General features: G+C 31.6%; 1 protein-coding gene across 1 annotated transcript in view; it reads left to right on the top strand.

Moving 5' to 3' along the window:
* LOC127726240 (uncharacterized) overlaps positions 1 to 24,396 on the top strand; it is a 51,247-nt gene extending 26,851 nt beyond the window's left edge. The window contains exons 14-21 of the mRNA XM_052233547.1: positions 4,386 to 4,459; positions 5,956 to 6,096; positions 11,301 to 11,415; positions 12,328 to 12,416; positions 15,341 to 15,490; positions 17,408 to 17,486; positions 18,689 to 18,774; positions 22,492 to 24,396. Of these exons, the coding sequence (XP_052089507.1) occupies positions 4,386 to 4,459; positions 5,956 to 6,096; positions 11,301 to 11,415; positions 12,328 to 12,416; positions 15,341 to 15,443 (522 nt within the window). The 3' untranslated portion in view covers positions 15,444 to 15,490; positions 17,408 to 17,486; positions 18,689 to 18,774; positions 22,492 to 24,396. The remainder of the gene's footprint in view (positions 1 to 4,385; positions 4,460 to 5,955; positions 6,097 to 11,300; positions 11,416 to 12,327; positions 12,417 to 15,340; positions 15,491 to 17,407; positions 17,487 to 18,688; positions 18,775 to 22,491) is intronic.
* The last annotated feature ends 865 nt before the right edge of the window (positions 24,397 to 25,261 follow it).

The raw sequence follows: 25,261 nt of genomic DNA, 5'->3' as shown, positions 1-25,261 counted from the left end.
ATGAACATGCAAAACCGAATGAATAGAAAAAGCATAATACTAAATAAAATAAACATACACTGTATAAAAACTAGGGATGTCAACTCGGTGAAGATTTACTAATCGAGTACTCTTTGGATTAACCGAGCGATACTCGAGTTCTCGCTCTGCAAAACATTTACAAATGGAAAAACCCAATTATACCCTGTTTATGTATTGTTGGTAGTTGGCTTATGAACGTAAAACCATCAACATAAATACCTAGGACTAAATAATAGTCCAATGAATTCATGTCATAATTAATAGCCCATTTACTCAATGTATAATTATGTAAGCTGACAATAATCTAATCAAGTAATTAATTAATATCCATAGAAAAATGATTATTCAAACAACAGTATTTGGGAACCGTAAAAAGTAAAAAACTCATTTAATTATTACCAACGGGGTGATGATTAGAACTTACTGATGCCTTCAAGCATTTTCTGATGACTGACACAGGGTGTAACGAATTTGTTCTTATTGACAAATATTATCTGGTCCACTTTGTGAGGGACAAGGCGATTTCTCAACTAAGTTATGTAACTAACAGTCCTGCTTATTAAATATATGCTCTGACGATACAGAGGTGGGGGAATGACTAAGCTTAGCTAAAAGTGTAAGCCTTGGAAAAGTGCTCTTGGTCATATGTATCCTCCGTCTTTTAAGAGGAATTTTACTATGACAGTTAAACGCCAACATTCGAATCGGATTTAAATTTTAATTATGTATGATTAATATTCAAATTCCCGAGAGGCGCTCTCATTTAAAAAATATCTTTGGTTTAGCTTAAGGTGGCTGGGGCGTCTTAATTAAAATTGATATAATTTTTTATAATTTGTCAAAAAGAAGTTTTTATCATGCTTTTTTCAAAAATATAATAAAAAGTAGGGGTCACTGGACTTTTTTCCTGTTACAGGTTGTGCAAAATTGTCAGATTTTGTATAGATTATGCATGGAAAATCAAATTTTGTGTGATAAAAAGAAAACTACATGATAGAATTTTAAGATAAAATGTGGGAAGATAGCTCTTATAACATGCTTTCAGATAAGAAAACAATGGGGTCACCAAACTTGTTTTCTTGCTACAGATTAAAATAAGTAAATTCACAACGCTTTCCATTATAAAAATTACTTGATCTGAATTATTTCCCCTTATTTGGCAAAATTGAAAAAAAAAATAATCAAACAAAAATAAGGTGTTTTTGAGAAATTACAGCCGTAATTATGATAAAACACACAATTTTCTATATTTAGATCAAAAGTCTTACACATAAAAGAGGGACGAAAGATACCAGAGGGACAGTCAAACTCATAGATCGAAAACAAACTGAGAACGCCATGGCCAAAAATAAAAAGACAAACAGACAAATAATAGTACAGATGACACAACATAGAAAACTAAAGACTAAGCAACACGAACCCCACCAAAAACTGAGGGTGATCTCAGGTGCTCCGGAAGGGTAAGCAGATCCTGCTCCACATGTGGCACCCGTCGTGTTGCTTATGTTATTACAAATCCGGTAAATAGTCTAATTCGGTAAGTCACATTCATGAAAAGGGAAGGGTATTGTAGTTACAACATAAAGAACATATCCGATATCATCTGTGAAACGGATATTCCATAACGGTCAACCAACTCGTGATGGCGTCAGTAAAATTTACGGATGATTTCAACTTCACCATTTGGAACTCTTGGTTTAATAGCTTACTTGTGAGCAGCAATCCTCTATCAAGGAAATCATGATAGGAAACACAACCGCGTGAATATCGTATCAATTGGGAGATATATACTCCGTATGCAGGCGCTGCTGGAATGTTGTTACATAGAAATGGAAAGTTCACAATTGGGAAGCTGAAATCATCTCTTTTGTCGTAAAGTTTTGTTTTCAACCGACCCTCATAAATTACATACTACTCTCACAATTTGCACATTTCATCAAAGATCTAGACCAACGTTATATGCTACTTCAAAATCCAAGATGGAGGAAGACACCCGATCCCCCTTAAGAAAGCAACAATATTCTAACAGGAAACCGATTAGTCGAGTATTATTTTGTTAATCGATACTTGGTACTACAGAGCGATACTCGAGTACTCGTTGACATTCCTAACAAAAACTAACAGTATCATCAAATGAAACATGTGAAATAGCTTCTTTCCTATAAAATGATCCAAATATAGACATTTATGACGTTTTTACACACAGCATATTACGTGTGTATTTATTGATATCTTATTTTGGAAACATGAAGTTTTAATTGATATAGAACTCGATTAACCTTTTAGTGTCGACCTGCTCCTTTTTCATATGAGGCAGACGTCATTCAAGAACATCTATAATATATTTGAATATTTAAAATTTCTTTGATAGAATTATTAATGTTTTTATTCATAAATTCTTATGATTTAAAGCTATCAATATTTCAAAATACTAATCATGTTGTTTAAACGACACATATAGCTCCTAATAACGATAAAGAATTCGTTGTAAAGACATTCCTAACCCGTTTTTGTTTTTAAGTGTACAAATGGGGTCCTGATGATGTAGCTCTTAAACATCAATTGTTTTTTTTTCTTCGTATTGTACCATTTCTGTTCGAATTTAAAAGCACTTTGGAAGACAAATGCTTTGTTTCATATATATTTTTGTCTTTAATCTTTTACTTGTTGTCATTAGTCATGACTTTAAAAGAGGGCGAAACTTACCAGAGGGACAGGCAAACTCATAGATCGAAAATAAACTGACAACGCCATAGCTAGAAACGAAAAAGACAAACAGACAAATAATAGTACACAAGACACAGCATAGAAAACTAAATACTAAGCAACACGAACCCCACCAAAAACTGGGGGTGATCTTAGGTGCTCCGGAAGGGTAAGCAGATCCTGCTCCACATGTGGCAGCCGTCGTGTTGCTCATGTTATTACAAACCCGGTAAATAGTCTCATTCGGAAGGTCACATTCGAGAAAAGGGAAGTGGATTGTAATTAGAACCTAAGGAACATATCCGATATCATCTGTGAAACGGTTATTCCATAACGGACAACCAACTCGTGAAAATTTACGAAGGGATGATTTCAACTTCACCATTTGGAACTCTTGGTTTAATAGCTTACTTGTGAGCAGCAATCCTCTATCAAGGAAATCATGATAGGAAATACAGGCCCTTGAATATCGTATCAATTGGGAGATATATACTCCGTATGCAGGCGCTCCCCTACAATCACCATCTGACCATGGTTATTAAGAGTTAATATTTGAATAATATCAATCAATAAAACTGATAATGTCAATGTGTAATTGGCCAAAGAGACAGTATCCCGACCAAAGAGCAGAAAACAGCGAAGACAGCAAAAATTCGAAGAATTGCGTAATTGGCAATCGTACCACATCTTCTTTTTAAAATTGACGTAAATTTGAAAAAAATGAAAAAAAAACTACTCATATTGTCACTCACTACTATCACACTGCAATCTAACCATAAGTATGCATATCTGTACGAAAGATAAATCAGAACATGTACATGTAGATCACATACGGTATACACAAAATACAAATGACAATCAATCTAAGTGCACTCTTAAAATTGAAATATAGTAAAACAATGTTAGTTGTTATCTAAACACATTCTACTCTCTTGTTATTTTGTTTTCTAGTAATGGTCATTTAGAATAGTTATTAAACATAATGTGTTGTTTTTACTTTGTACAGCACTGGGTCCATGCCTCTTGTTGTAGTCTTTTAGTCCCAGATTATATCATCAGCCCAGTAGCCAGTATTACTGTACTGACATGCTGTACTGACATGATTGATAACTATGCTTTCTTATGTTATCCGTTTATAGATTTCAAAAATTATAAAGAAACTAAGGTTTAAAATCCCTAAGGCAAAGTTTTCCTTAGATAGATTTGGCTATTTTCTAGATTCTTTTTTGTCATACGGCTCTTCAACAATTTGGCTTTTATTATTCCTGGTGAAGGTTAATTTAGAAAAGCACCTTAATCACATAACATTCATATGATGTGTTTTTTTCACTTTTATTTAAGCCTTATATATGGAATATAAGGCGGTGTGAAGTATCATTTGTATTTGTTTTAAGCGTTTTTAAGGAAAAAAAGCAGTTAACTCAAATCAGGCCTCCATCTAAATTTTCCCGCAACTTTACATTCGCGCAAATATTTTACATATCTCAATATCTTTAAAAAGAAATCTGTCCCTGGTCGGAAAGCTGAAAACTAATTCTCGTAACAGAAGAATCTTTTAAATCCAATACTAGTAAATGAAAGAATCAAAATATGCAACCTGGATCCTTTTACTTTAAAAAGTTTAAATGTTTTTTTATTATTTTTTGTTAATGTTGTAGTGTAGTTTTAAAGATTGTGTTGTTATGAAAATGATGAAAGCTGCAGAATTTGGAGATGTTTCCGTATTGCAAAGGTAAATTCAAATATAAGATTAATTGAATAAATTCAAAATCTTAATTGTTAATCTATAGTGATCTGCGTAATTGGAATTAATCATTTCCAACTTACAATAAATGTATAACAAAGACCCCTTTCTTTACAATCTACCCGCCTTGTGCTAAAAGAAAAGTTTATTCAGTCTATTTATATGAATATATAAGTCTAATGTTAGAATATTATCCAGACATACATTTAGAAACATATAAGATGTATGAATTGAAATTTGACAGATCAAAATTCAATCAGTCCCAAGCATCATTATTTCAGTTTTCGTTTATAGAACAAAGAAACTACACACTTCCTGCTTGATTATCTTTTAATAGGTAAAATCATTGAACTTTAGTTTGAAACGGTTGCAAATTGATTCATTCGGCGAACTGTTAACCCTAAGCCCCGTAATGTCGTTTTTTCCTCTACAAGATATTTGTAAGTCCTTTACTATGCAATATAATTTTTTTAATTTGCTGTGAAAATAATTCTGTTTTTGTCAAACAAATATACATAGATATAAGAAGATGTGGTATATGTGCCAATGAGAACACTCTCCATCCAGGTTTCAATTTGTAAAAGTAAACCATTATAGGTCAAAGTACGGCTACAACACGAAGCCTAGGCTCACACCGAACATCAAACTTAAAAGGGCCCCCAAAACGACTAGTGTAAAACCATTCAAACAGGAAAACCAACGGTCTAATCTATAAAAAATAACGAGAAACGAGAAAACCTTATGAAGCACATCAGCAAACGACAACCACTGAACAACAGGACAAGTGCAAACAAATGAGTCGGGTTTAAACGTTTTAACAGACGCAAACCTTCATTATAACCTGCAGTAATAGTGTAACATCCCAACATAGACAGACACACTATAAAATATCAATTGAAATGATTTAACTTAATCAAATGACATATAACGAAAACAAATAAACAATACACTGAACGAATAAATATGATCTATGACAAACTGTAAATACAAAATTAATGAAAAAGGAGATTAGAAATGTACATGTATGAAACTTTTTTATGTTGCAAAGACATGTGTTTCTTGTGTTTCTCATGTAATTGTAAGCTGCTAGCACCTTGAAAACAAGCAGTTAGGGAAAACTAAAAGCACCAAAACCGGGAAGTCCCTGTACAAGACACTCAATATCTTCTACGGATAAATACGGTTATATAAACATGTAACACCTAATTAATTGCACTCGACTGCCATTTCAAGAATACAGTTTATCAAGTAATCGCTATAATAAAAAAGGTAAGGTGAAAACAAATGTATAATGTTCCAGTTCATTTGAACCATTTTGTCTTAAAGTAAAAGATAGGAACATTTATATAGACAAATATGCCCCCCGGATGCACCATTGACAATTGGCAACACATTTTACAGAATAACATTAAACGAAAATATGATTTTAAACTGAACAATATTGAAATATGGATCTGCCGTCCAATGTTTATTATATGTTATAGTTTGCACGATATGGGAACTGATATGAACCTATCAGATAATGATGGTCGAACAGCATTACATGCAGCAGTTGAAAGGAATCAAGAAAAGGTTATACACTTCCTAATAGACGTGTGTAAGGTTTCGCCATTCCAGAGATGGAGGTAAGACCAATCAAATAATCTGACCAAAAAAGGGAATTCATGTGTTCAAACATTTCTTGTTTTATTAATTACTTATATTAATTTCAAGTTGGCAAATGATATCTCTTATATAAAAAGAATTAGAAGAATGTTTACGGAATCAAGTTAAAGGGCCCGTTTCCGAGCATATACATATATGAAAAAAATTATATCACTACTGCATGTATAATTTGTTTCTGAATGTAAATTGTCTCTTATTTCAAAACAATATGAATAAATATGAATAATAACATACACGTCATGTCAGAGAACCATATAATAAACTTCTCAGAAACTTTTTAACAATATGTGAGTACATTTAGAAGGCAAATTATCTCTTAACAATTTAGGCATTTCTGATTATAGATGGATTTACGGGAGTTATACAACTATTCATCTACTGTTATGTTATGTTAATTTTGTTACATTGACTTTATCAAAAACGTACTTCAAATCTAACGTAAAATCAGTTATTGGTCAATATAATGATGTGTGGCTTACCAGTCACAAGAGAGATCAATCCTTTATAAGGGGGAAAGAAGTGAAGAAAAAAACAAACAATTTTAAGCATCCAAGATTTCCCTTGATCTACCCATATAATACAGTTAGGAAAAGAATCAAATTTAACCTCATAAATTTTACAATCCCCTTTTACTTGCTTTCTTAGAATTTAAACTTATTATTTGTATCATATATGTGCATAGGTATATACTCAGTATGTTCCGCAAGGGCCCGTATGCATGAAACATCATAAATTAAGTGTTCCTTAAACTTAGATTTCACTAAGAATTCTCTTAGCTCACTTAACTAAGAAATACTTAAATCGGAACCTTTCTCTAATTACCGTATGATAATAATATTAGCTCATCACTATGTACTCATCCGTGTAAAAGTTTGTTGTGATTATTTACATTGATTGAGCGATACATATCTTTATTTTAAAGAGCTTGGGCTAAATTGATATTGGTATGTAAAACAATTCAATATTACGTAACATAGTACAATGTTGAAACAGATGAAAAATTGGCGCATAAGAGAAAAGGTTGATGTTTTGATGGATGAGCATGGGAAGAAAAAAAAATATTTGTAATCCAAAACTTTCCCGTACTTAATCTTTAATTCATATTTCATGGATGTAATATTTTCTGGAGAAAACAATACGTTTTAAACTTTAACAAAACACGATATAGGTTTCAATGGCGTAGCACCAGTGTAGCATTTGTGCTTAATAATAATTTTATAATTTTATTTTTTCAATAAGAATTTTACTTTAATCGCTCAGCTTCTCGTGGGCTGTCGTCTCCTCTTCCAGACCACCTGCTTACATTTTAGTTGAGGTTTTAAAAAACATATTTCGATTTGAAATAAACTTTTTTATCACTTACCTTTTACAAACAAAAGAGGGGATATGAACAATTTTCCATGAATCCATATAAAAAATAAGGCATTTTTCAAAAGTTCTACAATCTTTACTAAAACACATTATTACAAGATTCATATTTAAACGGTAAATTATTATCAACATCTAAGCGTACTTAGCAATATTTTCGCTAAAAGCAATATATCATTGAATATATAAGGAAATATGAAAAATAATTTAATAGGTTTGGGTATAATAAATACGTTATATAAACTTCCAATTTCATTGGGTAGCAGTGGCGGATCAAGAAATTTTGATAAGGGATTGGGGGGGGGGGGGGGGGGGGCACTGACTGCCAATAGAGGGGCGCCGCTCCAGTTATTTCCTTAACAATCAACCAATTTATTTTTTAACAAAATGGAGGTCTATGCCCTCTAAAATCCACCTCTTGGTAGGTCTTAAAACTTTACGATTTTGTCCCTGGAAGAAAAACAAATTTAGGGGAAATTTGCCCTACATCTTTAGAATAAAACTAAATAATTGAAAATTCAAATGATCTCCCCACACACAGAAAACAGGGAATTGCATGTTCGACGTTCCTCATCTCTTCCTTCCTTCATACTGTTTACAAACGGTTACAAGTGATACCACGCGATGTATTATAACAATTCAACGTTCAAAGTCATTTGTGTAAAGTAAGCACAAGAGAAAAAGCAGCATGAATTCCATGCGTGTAAAAACTGAGTACTTTTCGGTATACACAACAACGAGTTTGAGAATTAAGGGTAGAATGAAGTATATTACTACCTTCTGTTATCTCTTGATTATACGTGATTTGAAGAACATTACGATGATCGTTTATATTTAGCAATCAAGAACGAATTACTGAAACAACTAAGATTTTACTTAGGAAATACTTAGTTTAAGATTGTTTATGCATACCACTTAGATAAAATAATTTATCGATATTTTCATTAACATTTATAATAAGATATAAACAGTACCAGTTTTTCTGCATCAGATGCACTTTTCGTCAATAAATGTCTCTTCAGTATTACGCGAGGCAAAAAAACATATAAAATTTCAAAGCGTATTAGAACACAATGAAGAGCATATAAATCATAAATTAAAAATAAGTATAGCAGAAGTCGAGTGAGGAATCAGAAATTTGCATGAGGGAGATACATGTTTATAACACAATTTCAAATAGTTTCAGAAACTTTGTGACAGGAAATTTAAATAACACAAAATCCGTATGTCGATACTAGTACTGCAGTACTGGCTACTGGGCTAGTAATATTATGGAAATGAGTTTCCCTTCCAGGAAATTTTCTTTTGTATATTTCGGAGTAAAGTATGGCGTTTTGTACTAGTATACATGATTGTTAAGGAACAAGTTGAGGCCCGCCTCTGAATGCAGAATCTTCGCAGCGTTTAAGGATGTATTCTTCTGACGTTTTAGTTTCGTTGAAATCTCGTTCTGGAATTATTTCCAAAATATGTGATACAAGTGGAAAATATCAATGAATTTTAAAAATGTTATAATTAAACTTAACTCTGTGAACAAATTGTGTATTTACAATGAATAGTTTTTGAGTAATCAATTTTGTAAATTTTACGACCAATCAAGTCAGTTGTTTTAGCCAAAATTTTGATAAAATGGGTGAAGGGTACAAAAAATGATTTTACCAGAATCATGTACATCCCATATTATTTTTTTCTTTTCCAATTTCTGAGATATGTATTTTTTCAATCATTTATAACAATAAAGTAGAAATAATATGCATTTTGTACTTAAACCTGAGAAAAATCACAAATTTACAAAATTGACAGCATGGTAAATTTGACACAAAAAAGCATCAAAATATGTTAAAACTTTCTTATATTAACACCTACCTATAGTTTTTTTTTTTGTTCAATTTATTCAGATTGGTCCACTTCATCTTTATTGAAAGTATGAAAAAGAGTTTAATTGTGGAACCGTGATTTTTTCACGATAATAGCCCCAAAATAGGTAAAAATTGATGAAAAATGGGAAAATCATCACAATTGGGTACTTTCAAAGGGCTGTAGCAAAAAAAGAAGTGCACCACCATAAGATTTTTTCTTCACCAATTATTTTGTTAGAGTCATATAAACCCAAAAATCAGGTTAAGTTTCTAGTTTAATTCTAGAATTTTTTGTCTGCTCAGAGGTGTACATCCTTAAGAGTGCTTTGGTTGGGTGTTGTCTCTTTGACGCATTCTCCGTTTCCACTCTTCATTCTATTATGATATTATCTGAAATAAAAGAATGTTTGTCTTTACATTTATGATTGCATCTTTCATTATTTCCAGAATAAATTTCAGACATCGCACCAAATTGTGTTTTGCTTTTTTTTTTTGCTTTGATCATTAATAAATTCGGAATGCATTCATGAATAAATGCGGAATGAAATAATTAATAATAGCGTGCAAGGTCGTTATGTTGACCGATTGCTAAATTGTGTAGAAATTGCTCGCATTGATTGGTTATTTTTATTTATAGTTCATATACAGTTATTTTTTTCTTCAAAGGTTTTGGTTTTTTCAACAGATCGAGTTCATAAAATACATGCTTTATCCCGCCACAAATGTATTTTCCGGCTATTGTCTTAAATTATGTTTAGCCCTGTTTAAGTATTTTTGTTTTGATGAGGATTTCTTCAAAATGATGAACGAAACAATACAGTTTTATTTTCATTCACTTGTTATGAAATATATTCTAAACAGTTAGAATTTTATACCAACAGACATTAATTGTTCTAGCAGTAGTTCAACAACTTTTCTGAATTTCCCCACTTCGGTATTTGATCTGGTTTCCACCTGTCTTAATTTGAGTACCTCGGATGAACCTGAAGCAGGTAAATGTCTCGTTCGACATGCCAATTTACAAGTCCGTTATCTTCGATAATTTATCTGCTGTTAACAAAAAATCAAGGGTTCCACGCGTACGTAATGACGTAGAATTCGTCCCTTTTCCCTTTAAAAATTGAACGAACGCTATCGCGAGCTTGTTGACCGTTATGGAATATCTGTTTCCAAGATGATAACGAATTGGTTCCACTTTTCAACAAAATGAGTGCCAGATGTGGTAAGAGCACCTGATATCAAACCCGGTTTTAAGCTGGGTTCGTGTCGCTCATTTTTTTTTTTGTATCTGTACTGTATTTTGTCTTTTTGTCGTTTTTTTGTTTTTTGTTTTTTGCTATTGCGTTGTCAGTTTTTCTTCGAATTTTCAGTGTGGGTATCACTTTGATTGTTTTCCGCCTTTTTTGACCTAAATATTGTTTTAGTTTGGTTTATTTTCCTGTTCGGTCGTGTTTTTTTCGGCGTTTATCGAGTTTACTCCGTTTTCGTTTTATAGGTATGCGATAATTTGGAACAAATTCTTGGATTTTCACAAATTTTCTTTATAACAGTTTAGTGACAAGAGGCTTATTTCAAAAACATATGACTAAGCTGATTTAAAAAAAAAACTAATAAACCATGTATTTGCCAGTCTAAATACAAATCGTAAAGTTGTATATTTTACCGGCTTGTTTTTAAATCCATGATCAGAAATATGGCAACAAACATTCATAGTCATTTTTTAATTATGCATTTAGGCTGGTATAGATTAGGATGGAAACGTCATATATATAGACAAAAAGTCTATTTTATGATTTACAGGGTTTAAGACTATAGCTGGTGTTTTACTCTAGAACCAAAAAACTTTTACTTGTAACCAAAGGCTGTGGCTTACTATGAGTGCCTGTTTTAAAATCACTGTTAAAAGGTATAAAATAAGTGCAAACTATAATTTGTAGGGGCCAACGACCAGGAGATCTTATTAAGCCTCAATTTTGCACTCCTGAAATTGCAGAACAATTGAGAAATTATGCGAACAAAGAACAGTTGGAACAAGAGTCTTGTTGGCAGAAGGTAACGTCAACTTACACCTTTATTCAATGTGATATGTTTAAATAGGTAGAGACAAAGTACAAAATATGTAAAAAGTGCATAAATTCGCATTTGTGTGTGTGTGTGTGTGTTTTTTTTTTTTGTTTTTTTTTTAATCAAATGCGGACATTTCATGTGAAAAAGGGGATGTCCACGTAATTGCATGAATCTAGCTGCCCGCGGGAGAAAAGCGAGCGTTGTTAGCAATCAATATACTCTCATGTCAGGGGAATGTTCCCTATTCTATATTTTGTTCTAAACAATATAATCTTTTCTACATCATAAGTCAACCAATTATAACCTAGTTGATAAGTTTAAATTTCAATTGGAGTGAGTATCGTTTTGAACTAATACCAAAAACGCCCATCATATTTGTCGATGCGATAAATATATTCCCACTGACAGAGAATAACAAAAATGTAATTTTCATAACTTCTTATAAACTAGTACATAACCAAAATCAATCAGTAACTTTTAATGTTACATTCATTCAAAATTTACCTACCAATTAGACAAACGAACTAATGACAATTGTTTTATTTCAAAAAAGATGTAAGTAAAGACAACCAAAATTGAAAACATACCAAGATATGGAAGGTGAATAAATCGGTTGTAAAACAATTATGAATAAATCGGTTGTAAAACAATTATATGCACATATTTTTCAAATCTGTTTACATTTTAAAACTACTGAAAGTCAAATTATAGAGTACATTAATAATGTCAATTTAAAAATTATATTTTGTAATATTTATAATATAGTTTGTCATGGTTAACAGTAATTCTTAGACGCAAGACGTGACGGTTAGCTACTAAGAATTTCTGAATGTATAGATACAACATTTTTTTCTGACCATCGATTTACCTTTTTCCTAGCTCATATATTTCTTTCAGAAAGAACAAGAGAAAAATGTAAACGAGGATTTAAAGATTGTTCGAATATTGAACAGTGCATTAAGAGGGGACATTCGTCGAATAAGAGCGTACGTTTACATTCATTTATTTGCCTTTACTAGTAAAGAAATTGAATAGAAATTAGCCTTAATTTCGAGTACGAATCTTATATTTGATATGAAATGAAAGTTGTAATGATTGCAGACCTTAAACGTTTTTATGATACATTTGTGTATGATGCTGGCTGATAATATGATTTTGCATGTTCTTCTTGTTGATGAATTATGTCAAAAGAAGGCAGGCTTCAACTTTCATATTTTGTGCTTATGATGTCGACGTAGTTTACAATAATTTTTGTCCAATTATTTTTGACACATTGGAGAACATTGAGAAATATTTTTATCAGGATTCGATGTACTGGTCGATACAATGCTAGAATCCTTCTTCTAAAACCGCTCCAATCTCAACGTTCACTGATCTTCATGTCACGTTTTAGATATTTTAACAACATAATATTTAATTCAGGAAATTATATGGCTTATTAAATTCAAATGTATTCAGCTTTATGAAATTAAAGTAGGTCCACACGACAAGTTCCGTTTTTGTGGCCCCTATATTGGTACGAATATTCGTGTCATCAGTCATTCAATAACGTTGAATTCCATAAAAACATTTAGTGTAATGTCTATTCTTTGAAATGTAAATGGGCTTATTTTTCTTAGAAATCGGAAAAACGTGAAAGACAATATCAATAATTATAAGTAAAACGTCGAACGTGAGACCTGCATTGTAGAGAAAAGTTAATATGTCTGTCGTTCATAGATATAAAAAGATGTGGTATGAATGCCAATGAGACAACTCTCCATCCAAGTCAAAATTTATAAAAGTAAACCATTAAAGGTCAAAGTACGGTCTACAACACGGAGCCTAGGCTCAAACCGATCAGCAAGCTATAAAGGGCCCCAATAAATTACTAGTGTAAAACCATTCAAACGGGAAAACCAACGGTCTAATCTATATATATACAAAACGAGAAACGAGAAATACTTATGATCCACATCAACAAACGACAACTACTGAACATCAGATTCCTGACTTAGGATAGGTGCAAACAATTGCAGCGGGTAAAAACGTTTTAATAATACCAAACCTTCACCCTTATCAGAAACAATAGTGTAACATCACAACATAGAAAGACACACTATAATCAATCAAAAGACGTAGTAACACAAATGAACATACACTGAACGAATTCAATTGATCTATGGTACAAAGTTAATAAAAATAAGGGATGAATAATTAAAGTAAAAGTATTATACCGCTGTGAAATGTTAAACAATTTCAGAAAAACATCAACCTTGATAAAACATTCCGTCATTTGCAATTAAATTATACACAGGTAAATGAAAATAGGTATACTTCTTCTTCTTCTGTCTGTATGACCTTCCGTTTTGGAACACCAAGAAATTTCTTGTATATCAATAAAACTATTCTCAAACTTGGTACATGGGGTGAATATCAACAATAAAACTATAAAATTGGTGCTCGATAAAACTTTAACGTTCATGCCTTGTTTGAAACCAATTTCAACCATCAGTATATTAAACTCGAAACATTGATCTTCAAAAAAATTATTAATGGAAAGGGTGAGGGGCATTGACAATTGTGGTGATCAAACTGTAGTGCATACATATATTGTTAAAAGAAATAAGTGAACAAAGTCCTCGAGGTAAATATACGGTGAATGATACTATCTTAGAAATACTTTGAAGATCATTAGCTATTAAATCATTTTCAAAATAAATGAAGTAAATTCCATAGTTTTACACTATATAAAATTAATTATAACATGACCATGACATACCTGTCTGAAAGGAAGGTAAAAATATAAGCACACTTCAAATGGTCATCAGTGTGTCATCAAATCATGGTTAAACATATATTAAAATCTTGCATACTTTTTCTGAAGTTTTCCTGAATGACGAGAATTGGGCTAGTCTTGTGTTTTCCTGTACTATCAATTCGAACTGTAAACAACTCTCCAACAAGCAGGGTTTTAACTAGTTACAAAAACAAGGTTAAACATATATTGTGGGTTGAAATAGAATCCATATAACTTTCTAATAATTCGTCAAAATGTAGTGCATACATGCTTTTTTCAAACATATAATAAAAAGTGTTGGTCACCGGGTTTTTTTCATGCTACAGGTTGTGCAAAATTGTCAGATTTTGTATAGATTATGGAAGGAAAACCCAAATTTGTAAGAAAAAAATTACACCATAGAATTTTAAGATAAATATGAGAAGACAGCCCAAATAATATGTTTTCAGATACGAAATAGAAGAAATGGAGTCACTGGACTCGTTTTCTTGCTTCATTATAAAATAGGTAAATTCACAGCACATTTTATTATAAAAGTAATTTTTTCCGAGTTATCTCCCCATATATCTGTGTTATCTCCCCGTATGTGGCAAATTTGAAAAAAAATGAATCTAACAAAAATATTCTATTGTTTGTAAAATACAGCCATAAATATGATAAAACACATAATTTTCTATATTAACATGAAAAGTCTTACAGATAGATTACATACTACTTTGAAATTTGCACAATTCATTCACAATATAAATCGATTTTCATCTGCTATTTCCAAATTACAAGATGGAGGAAGACACCCCAGCCACCTTAATCCAAGTCAGGAATATGACAGTTGTTTTTCTATCGTTTGATGTGTTTGAGCTTTTGATTTTGCTATGGGACTTCCCTTTTTGAATTTTTCCCTGCAGTTCAGTATTTATTTTAATTTACTTTTTGGACCGTTAAAGTATTCGACTTATCAAATTTTGCAATTTCATGATTCTTTAAGATTTGTTTCGATGTCGGGTAATATTTACGGACAAACCTACTGGTAATTAAGGATCAACTTACTGATATAGATAACTTATGTTTATGCAATGGACATTATCGACTTTAATGTCTTATGCAAATAAATCTTATGTCATGTTTTTATAGATACAAAGAAGCAGGCTACAATATGACAGTTTCAGATTATGACAAACGAACAGCATTGCATATAGCAGTGAATAATAACCAAGAACAAGTTGTGGAGTTTTGACTGAAAGATTGTCGTCTGGTAAAGGAAGCAGACACAGCTAAGGATAGGTAAACTTTCATTTACACATATTTAATCTTAAAATAAGTTATGATATATAGTTTTAATTATATTTATTTCGCAACAATACATTGTTCACTGTCAATAAATGAATATTTAAGCAATAAAATTGAGAATGGAAATGGTGAATATGTCAAAGAGACAACAACCCGACAAAAGAGCACTATGGGTCTTCAACGCAGCGAGAAAATCCCGCACCCGGAAGTGGTCCTCAGCTGGCCCCTAAATAAAATTGTGTACTAGTTCAGTGATAATGGACGTCATACTAAATTCCAAAATTAACAACAGAAACTAAAATTAAAAAACATACAAGACTAACAAAGGCCAGAGGCTCCTGACTTGGGACAGGCGCAAAAATGCGGCGGGTTTAAACATGTTTTGTGAGATCTCAACCCTCCCCCTATACCTCTAGCCAATGTAGAATAAAGAAACACATAGCAATACGCACAGTAAAACTCAGTTTAAAAGAAGTCCGAGTCCGATGTCAGAATAGGTAACAAAAGAAACTAAGCAAAATGACAATGATAGATAAATTTACAAAGGACTACTAGCGGTTACTGACATGCCAGCTCCAGACCTCAATTAAACTGATTGAAAGATTATATTTTCATCATATGAAAATCAGGTACAATCCTTCCCGTTAGGGGTTTAGAATCATTCAATCATAAAATATATGAGAAGAACATACATGTAACCCGTATCATGCCAACAACTGGTTTTAGAATTAATGTGTTTATTTCCGATGTAAAGACCCTATGAGTGAATCAATATTAATACCAAAATATGCAATCCTTAATGATCTGACAACAGTATCGTAACTATATCCCTTCCGAATAAGTCTGTTTAAAGGTTTGTGTTTGAAAAATGTTTGTTTTCTCACACTGAATGTTGCAAATTCCCCATTCTCATCACAACTTTAATTATTATCTAGAAAATATTTGTAAACATTTTTTTAAGTGTAACTAGCACGCTTTCGTAAAATGTAATCTAAGTTATCATAATCGATCTACATTTGAGTAAAACGGTATATACAATATGTTTCCTTATATGACTACTAAGTTGACTGTTCCTCTGGTATATTTCGTCCCTCTTGGATTTACTATTCAAAACTAACCATTTAGCTAATAGAGACGAAAGGAATATTAAAATTTAGACGTGTTGACATCTTATTTTTCTTTTAATTTGTATGTTGCCTTTGTATATCTTTGGTATTTTTTTTCGTTTTATTAGTGACTCACTGACATACATCCCGATTTTTCATTTATTTACAACTTAAAATGATGTTAGTGCTATAAATCGGTGAACTCTTTTAATAGATTCTTGTACAAAGTTAACATGTGATAAGTAAACTTCCAGACCATAAATAGCTTTCGAAACATAAGAAAAGAGACATAACATGCATCTATCAAATTGTGAATTGATGTAAGTGACATGTATTACAACAATGTTATGACTACAATCTGTATGAAACCTAAAGAAACCTTAATGAAAAAAACTGTCCACAACTTTATGTATTTGAACGTTGTAAATAATATACAAAATCCTTACATAGTTACTATTTCTACCACACCGTTACTAAATGGCATATCATTACAATCCATACAACATTGTGATCTTATATCAGGGTCAATGATTTAAGGCGTGAATAGGTCTGATTGGGATTACTCATGCGATTTATTTATTTTCAATGCATAGTAAAGACAACAGAAGTATACCGGTGTTCGAAAGTCATAAATCGATTTAGACAAAAACAAATCCAGGCCACAATTTAAATCAAATGCATTCTCCTATACTAACAGAATGTACATGGTAAGTTACATTGCGCACGCTAGCTATTAATTGATGGCGAGCAGACAGACGCTATAATGTATTTTAGTTCAAATTATCTTATTTTATCAATATTTTAGGTGGGGAAAAACACCGTTTGAGACAGCCATGAAGGAAGGAAAAGAAAATATAGTCAAACTTTTTCGTGACTATTGTCCAGTAAGGAATACTCAAGATAATCTACCTCCAAAAATGAAAACAAAAACACGATATCATTTGTTTTATTCCAGATTGAGAAAATGTCAATCAGTTACAAAATTTTTATCAGGCGTAGAAGTCTGACATAAACTATATAATTTTATTTCGGATAATTATTAAAAATGAGACATACGATATTTTGAGTACTACAAAAAGGTCTTCATGATCGAAATCGAATATCTGTAATCAAAGTTTCAATGATTTGTGGAGTCTGACTGTGCCCTTCTTGACAATCATAATAACCAACTGTCTGTGTGTGTATACCAGTAAAAATTAGGATGACATATATTTTTACCTCTGAAAATGACATAAAAGTACACAGTTCAGTTATTTCAAATCACGTCACTTAAATATTAAGTGCCTATTCTAGAGAAATATTATCAGATTATTTCATGGCATTTTTCAACTCAGATGTATTATCATGGTTCAATGGCTCAACAGCCGAAGACCCGAACGCTCGAGGGCTGATAATACATTTTATATGAAAAATGTCATATTATGATCTTTGTATCATATGCTTCAACAATGGTGAAAAATAATAATTTAATATATTGATCCTTTTAAGTGGTTCATACGTAGAAGTTCAAAAAGTGAAAAATCTACGGCCGTGCGACGTATCATCAGATATGAAATTTTTCTATCATATACCTCAACAGACTCAACAGAGGAGAAAAACAACAGTTTTATATATTTCTATATTGATGATAAAAAAAATCAATGAAACATAATGAACACTGTTCGGAAAATTCAACATTTGTAAAGTAACTTTCAAAATTATGCTGGAAACTTTTGAAATATGCATTTATTGTATAATAGTTTTTTTTTTTGCATTTTACATTATATATTTTCCTGTTTCCTAATAATTGTTTTGTACTTTACTTTGTTATGTTATTCATTGAAAACGTACCATTGACTTGATTGGGATGTATTTTCCGGAATTTTCCGAGTAACGCCGGAACGCCATGTGAAAATGTTACGGAAGGACATGTGATAATAGCCGGAGGCATGCAATAAATTTTCATATCAGCCCGCTAAACACCATTTCGGGGGCAAAACGGAATTATTATCTCTTTTCTTTAATTTTGTGGTTTTGAAATTAATGTTGCTGTTAGAAATATAAGTATCTAGAATTAAGAATAATGTTAATGGTATATATATTACAGCATTTACCTAGCACAGTAAAAGTTGACGAACAAGTATTTACCTTATTTATTTCTGGTGAAGACGTTGAAGTTGAAAAATTTAAAAGGTAAACAAAACAACTCTTTTACTTTTGTATGCCGAAGCCGTTGCATCCACATTTTTTATCACATTGATTAACACTAGTCTATTTTTACCTCAAGGAGGTAATTCTCAAACCATATGAAAATTCTTTTTGATGGTATGAGCGTGCTGAAGAAAATGTGAAATATAGGCTGTTGATGTTTTGAATAGAAAGGTCGTGTCTTAAGTAGACAAAACAATATTATGGTGTACAACATCTTAAACCTGGTATCTTTAATTAGTTTATATAACCACTAGGTCGATGGCACTACTGGTAGACGTTTCTTTACCGAGTGTATAACCAGCCTAGTAGGCAGGACTTTTTTTGCAGACAGGAAATTTCATTAATATGTTAATGTTCTTGAAAATAACTGACAATAGAAAAATGATTTATTCGAAACAATGAGTTTCTTCTCTCGTGGATAGATAATCCTAGTCGTATTTGGCATATAATTTTCAAAATATTCTTTTAATGATGCTTGTTAACTTTAAATTGCCTGTCTTGATTCTAACAATATGCGAAACGCACGTAATATGTTCCAAATTATAAGGCTGGTATATGTGATAAGTTTTAAGTCAATAGTACATAAACTAGTTCTCACGTACACGAAACTATCACAATTTCCCTGCTTTTTTTTATTAATCTACCGACTTCGTTTCTCATGATTTAACATCTATACCTTACTCTATACATTTATCTGAGAAATATGTTTTTCGTTACTGTTTTCTTGTGATACAAAACAATACTTTTCAATCCCAAAGATAGCTTAGTTGACGTTTAAAAAGTCAAATCACAAAAATACCGAACGCCGAGGAAAAGTCAAAACCGAAAGTCCCAAATCAAATGGCAAAATCAAAAGCTCAAATACATTAAAAAAAAGTAAAATCACAAAATACTGAACTCCGAGGAAAATTCAAAAAGGAAAGTTCCTAATCAAATGGCAAAATTAAAAGCTCAAACACATCAAACGAATGGATAACAACTGTCATATTCCTGATTTGGTACAGGCATTTTCTTATTTAGAAAATGGTGGATTAAACCTGGTTTTATAGCTAGCTAAACCTTTTACTTGTATGGCAGTAGCATTCAATTCCATTATATAGGCAACGATGTGTTAACAAAACAAACAGATATAATAGTTAAAAGTGTTAACAGTTGGGGTACAGCAGTCACCATTGTTATAATCTTAATCTGTAGTATGTAACAAAGAAAGACAAAAAGTCATACAGACAAAGCACATTAGTAAAAATGAGAGACAAGAATACACGAATATTATATGACTCCATGATAATTTTTTATTCTAACTCGGAAGAAAGTAGTTGGAGACCGTTGGAAAATGTCGAAGAAAAAAAAGAAAAATGCATGAACAAAAGATAAATTATATGCAAAAATCTGAAACTTATATCCAATGTTAATATCATTTCATTGTTAACTACTGACTTCCAAACCTTCACAATGTAAGAAAAGAACAGTAAAAAAACTTGGAACCTATTGATTTTTTTTCAAATTTATCTCCTATAATAGTGGACGATTATAATTGGATTGATATGAAACATTTCGCTGCCTGATGCAAACAAATAGCAGTTGCATCTTAAAAGGAACATCATATGACAGTAACATGCATTGAAATACGTACTAAATATTTTTGTCTATGAATTCGTTACAGCGGTTCAAATGATCTGATTAGATAAAGAATGTAATCCTGATAATAGTTTTGAAATTGTAAATGGTGATCATTTGCCCGTCTTTTTACTCGCTATCAAATTATGAGCCCTTGATTATAAAATGGTGTGTTTTATAACTCAAGCCCCATTAACTTGTAGTAAACTAAACCTCCATCCCAGATAATTAAGTTCGGTTAACAATGCGTCAACAAAATAGATCTTTTCTGAAATGAGATTATTCTAGATACATCTGAAAACTACACTATAATGTTTGTTACAGGAGCTTAACAAAACTCCGTAATTCATTAGTTAATTCGAAACGTTTCGTAAGACGTTTAACCTGTTGTTTGCAGATTCTAAATCAAAACAAGTATTAAATGTTTTGCATTCATTCACTACAAATGTACAAAAGTCTGAAAAGACCATTTTTTGTCTCAATTTGCATGAACAATTACTCGACATTCTCAAAAAGTACATGTGCCCTAATTTTTCTTAACAATTTCTGATTTATATTAGATATTTATGAAATTTAATCGACAAATTCTCGACATTCTGAATATGGTCTTAAAATTTCTTGACAAATTTTTGACATTCTTTATTTTTCTCAGTATGGCTTGACATATTCTGAACATTTTGAATTGTGTCTTAAATTTACTTGACACTTTTGAGTTTTACGGATTATGACAAATACACATGATATATCTTTATCTTTATTTCTCTTTATAGAATATACTGTTATTTTAAATCATGACCAATATACATGATATATCTTTATCTTTAATTCTCTTTAATAGAATATACTGTTATTTCAAATCATGACCAATATACATGATATATCTTTATCTTTATTTCTCTTTATAGAATATACTGTTATTTCAAGTTAAAAAAAAATTGGGCATCTAAATATTTTAATAATTAAAACTTTGAGTATATAAATATTTTTATAAATATAAATATGTGTATGACATTTAAAATATTAACAAATACAAATGTGAGAATGTTGATATAAACCAATTTAAATGTGTTGTCTATGGCCTTTCTTAGTCTTGTATGTTTTTAAATTTTAGTTCATTTATATGTTTTTGGAGTTTAGGGTGACGTCCAATTTCACTGAACTAGTACACAATTTTATTTAGGGGCCAGCTGAGGACCACTTCCGGGTGCGGGATTTTCTCGCTGTGTTGAAGACCCATTGGTGGCCTTTGGTTGTTGTGTGATCTTTGGTCGGGTTGTTGTCTCTCTGACATATTCCCCATTTCCATTCTCAATTTTATCTTGTAAATTATTACAAATGTTGATTTATAAATCTTATAAATAATTACTACATGATTGAAACCAATCATACTGTAAACATATTTCATTTTTCATGCATAATATTCAATGAAAATATGGTAAATAAACAATTACTGTAACAAAATGTGCAATGTATTATTGTATCCTAATTCTTCTAAGTTTAGTTTAGTGATAGAGTATAAAACTGCAAAAGAAAGTTTTTAAACTGTTAGGAATGTGTCTATACACAATTCAGGCTAAATTTATACTGTTGAGATAGTGTCAAGACATCTTTAAGACCGTCAAGAATGTGCCGATATATATTCAGACAGCTTTAAGACGGTCAAGAATGTGTCAAGACATATTCAGATATTATTAAGAATGTCAAGAATATGTCAAGACTGATCGAGACAAACTTAAGACAGTCAAGAATTTGTCGAGACTAATCAAGACACTTATCAGATGATAAATAAAGTGTCGAGAAATTTTTAGACAATGTTAATACTGTCAAGACATATGTCAAGAACAATCCAGAACTTTATTAGACAAATTCAGACTTTGTCAAGAATTTTTAAAAATAGTTCAGACAAAGAAAGAATGTCGAGTAAACATTCATGCACATTCAGACAAAAATTGGTCTTTTCAGACTTTTTGACTTTTGTAGTGATTAATACAAGAACAAATTACAATACTTCTTCAACATTTTAATGTTTAAAGCTATTTGAAGTTAACTTAAATTTTCTAATTTTTTATTCTATTAAAACAGGTTATATGAAAGTGGAGAAATACTTAATATTCAGAATTCTAGTGGAAGTATAGTTTGGAAGCTAGCTGCAGATAAATGGAATACTGATGCCATACAATATTCAAAAGACAAAAGCCAAGGCAATGAGAAAAGACACAGAGGTGTGATTGTAACCTTTAAAAAGGAAATTAACCTAAGACAGACAGTCAATTGACTTACAGATTAACTTAAGTATGAAGAGCTGACCAAATAATTAACTGTATCCTTGACAGATATTTCAACAATTGATGATATTTTGAAATGTTCTTGTCAAAAAGTTTACTTAAGCATAGAAAAGGCTCGACCAAACGTTGACTTTGAAACAGGTCTTTGGCAATCAGGGCAGTCCATTTCGACAAACACCTTTGTGCAGGACTCTTTGAATTCCAAATTGTGTTGTGTCGTTGTCTAAAGTTACGGGAGGGGTGGCGCAAACAAACTAGTTTAACACCGCCACATTATGTGTCTGTCCCAATGGCAGGAGCCTATTTTTCAGTGGTTGCCATTTGTTACTGTGTAACATGTTTGTTTTTCGTTCATTATTTTGTACATAAATTAGGCCTTTAGTTTTCTAGTTTGAATTGTTTCGCATTTGTCATTTTGGGGTCTTTTACAGCTGAATATGCAGTATGGGCATTTCTCATTGTTGAAGGCCATACGATGATCTCTAGTTTTAATTTCTATTTCATTTAGTCTCTTGTGTAGAGTTGTCTCATTGGCAATCATACCACATCTTTATTTATATTCACTTGACTCAACAAAAGTTTGAATTTGAATTTAGAATGTTAGGGGGTCCTATGACGAAGTTTGCTTAAAATTTAACTTGAAATTGGTTCTTAGATCAGTGGGAATGGTAATTAAACATATCTAAAAATAAGTTTGAAGAGTCAAAAAGTCTCGTCATCAATTTAACTTGATAAACAATGCACAGGTTATTACGACATCAATCTGTACGAAATAATAATAACATTTACATCTTCATATTCCTTGTAATCATTGGCAGGTGATAGCCTACTATTTAAGCCGTTTTACTCAGTTTCCGTCAGTCGTTTAGTTCGTTCACCTGTAGTTTAATATATTTGGTAAAAAGATGCATTAGTTTGTTGATGCAGATATGGACACAGATGGGCGATTTCAAAATTGGTAATATGATAAGTTAAAGCTACAGTAGATTGCCTGTTTTCAAATCTCGTAAATCAATTTTAAATAAAAGGTATCAAGGAAACAAACACAAACACTGAGGGAATCGCAAGAACTCCAAAATCATACAACTGATCATTTCATCTTTTCACGTGTCTACCTTTTGTTTTTCGACAGTAACGTACCCTCTGTTCCATCTTGTGGTGTTTATGTATTTTCAAAGGGGTAGAAGAAACCAAAGGGGGTAATACTACCTTATCAAATAAAAAACTAGTGTTTGTTGATATTATCATATTATGCAGGAACAGAAAAAGTGCACAACGAAATCCAGTTAAGTTTTTGAATCAATCATAAAATACTTTAGAATTATTATATCTAGGCCTTTTCGTGCCCTATCAAATTTCCAGATGCAATGTGTGTCTGCAATCAGAGTAAACTTTGTGGTGTTAACATGGCCATTGCAGCCAAAATGTCTAGATAAACCATCAAATCCGTTACTAAACATTGTAATTTTAGGCCGTGTTTACACCAAACGCCATGTAAAGTAAACATGTTTACAATTAGTGTAATGTAATGTACACTGGTTTCACATTAAATTCGTTCACATCCATACACCTGGTTTTATTACCTGAACATTAGATTTGTTCACACTTGTAAACTATATGTCATTTAAATGCTTATTACATAGAAGCAAATTCTCGGACAACTTATCTAGCAATTTAATATGGAACGACGATTTGACTTCAAAAAGAGGGGTGGGTGGGGTGTGGGGGGGGGTTATGGTTTTTTCCTTAAAAAATATTCTGATCCCCAATTTGACCCCAAAAAAATATTCTGAATCCAGATTTTCCCCATACCTTATAGTGTTAAATATTGAAAACAAATAATTGATTGATAGCGTCGAAAAAAATGAAAGAAAACGTTTGCGCGAAAACAAATTCTGACTCCGAAAAAAAAACATAACACCCCCTGAAAGAAAAATGTTGCTCCTTTATAAAAGCCATTTTCATGATTTGCAGTATTTTAAAGATACTAAACATGTCTCAATTGCGCATTAAAAAAACGTAGGCTGCAACATTATTATTAATTGTTATAAATATCACTTTTATTAAAAAAAATCCTTCCTTCTTTAAACATACAATGTAAAAGTCATGTTCTAAATATCTAGTTTTGTATACAACTTACCGACTCAAGGTCTACATTGACTATCGACTGCATGTAGACAAAACATGATTTAAACTGCATGTAAACCTTGAGTGTTATCAATTGGAACGTAATTGTGTTTAGTTTACGTGTGAATTACACTAACACCTAACACAACACCGAGTTCAGGTTAATGTCAATGGGAACACGGCCTTAGTTTACCGAATTTGTAAGCTGTGTGATTTAATATGTTGTAATTTACTATTATATTATTTTTTTATATATTTCTCTGTGCTGAGACATCTTGTTTTTGTTTGTACTATTTTCGAATTCCTGTCATGTATTGTTGTCATTTTAGTGGTAATTTTAAGATTGCCTTATAAGCGGGAGGTTTGGCTAGCTATAAAACTAGATTCAACCCACCATTTGTCCTGTACCAAGTCAGGAATATAGCAGTTGTTATCAAATA

Source organism: Mytilus californianus, unplaced genomic scaffold, assembly GCF_021869535.1.
Source record: "Mytilus californianus isolate M0D057914Y unplaced genomic scaffold, xbMytCali1.0.p SCAF_17, whole genome shotgun sequence".
Classification (NCBI taxonomy): domain Eukaryota; kingdom Metazoa; phylum Mollusca; class Bivalvia; order Mytilida; family Mytilidae; genus Mytilus; species Mytilus californianus.
This window is presented reverse-complemented; position numbering and strand designations above follow the sequence as displayed.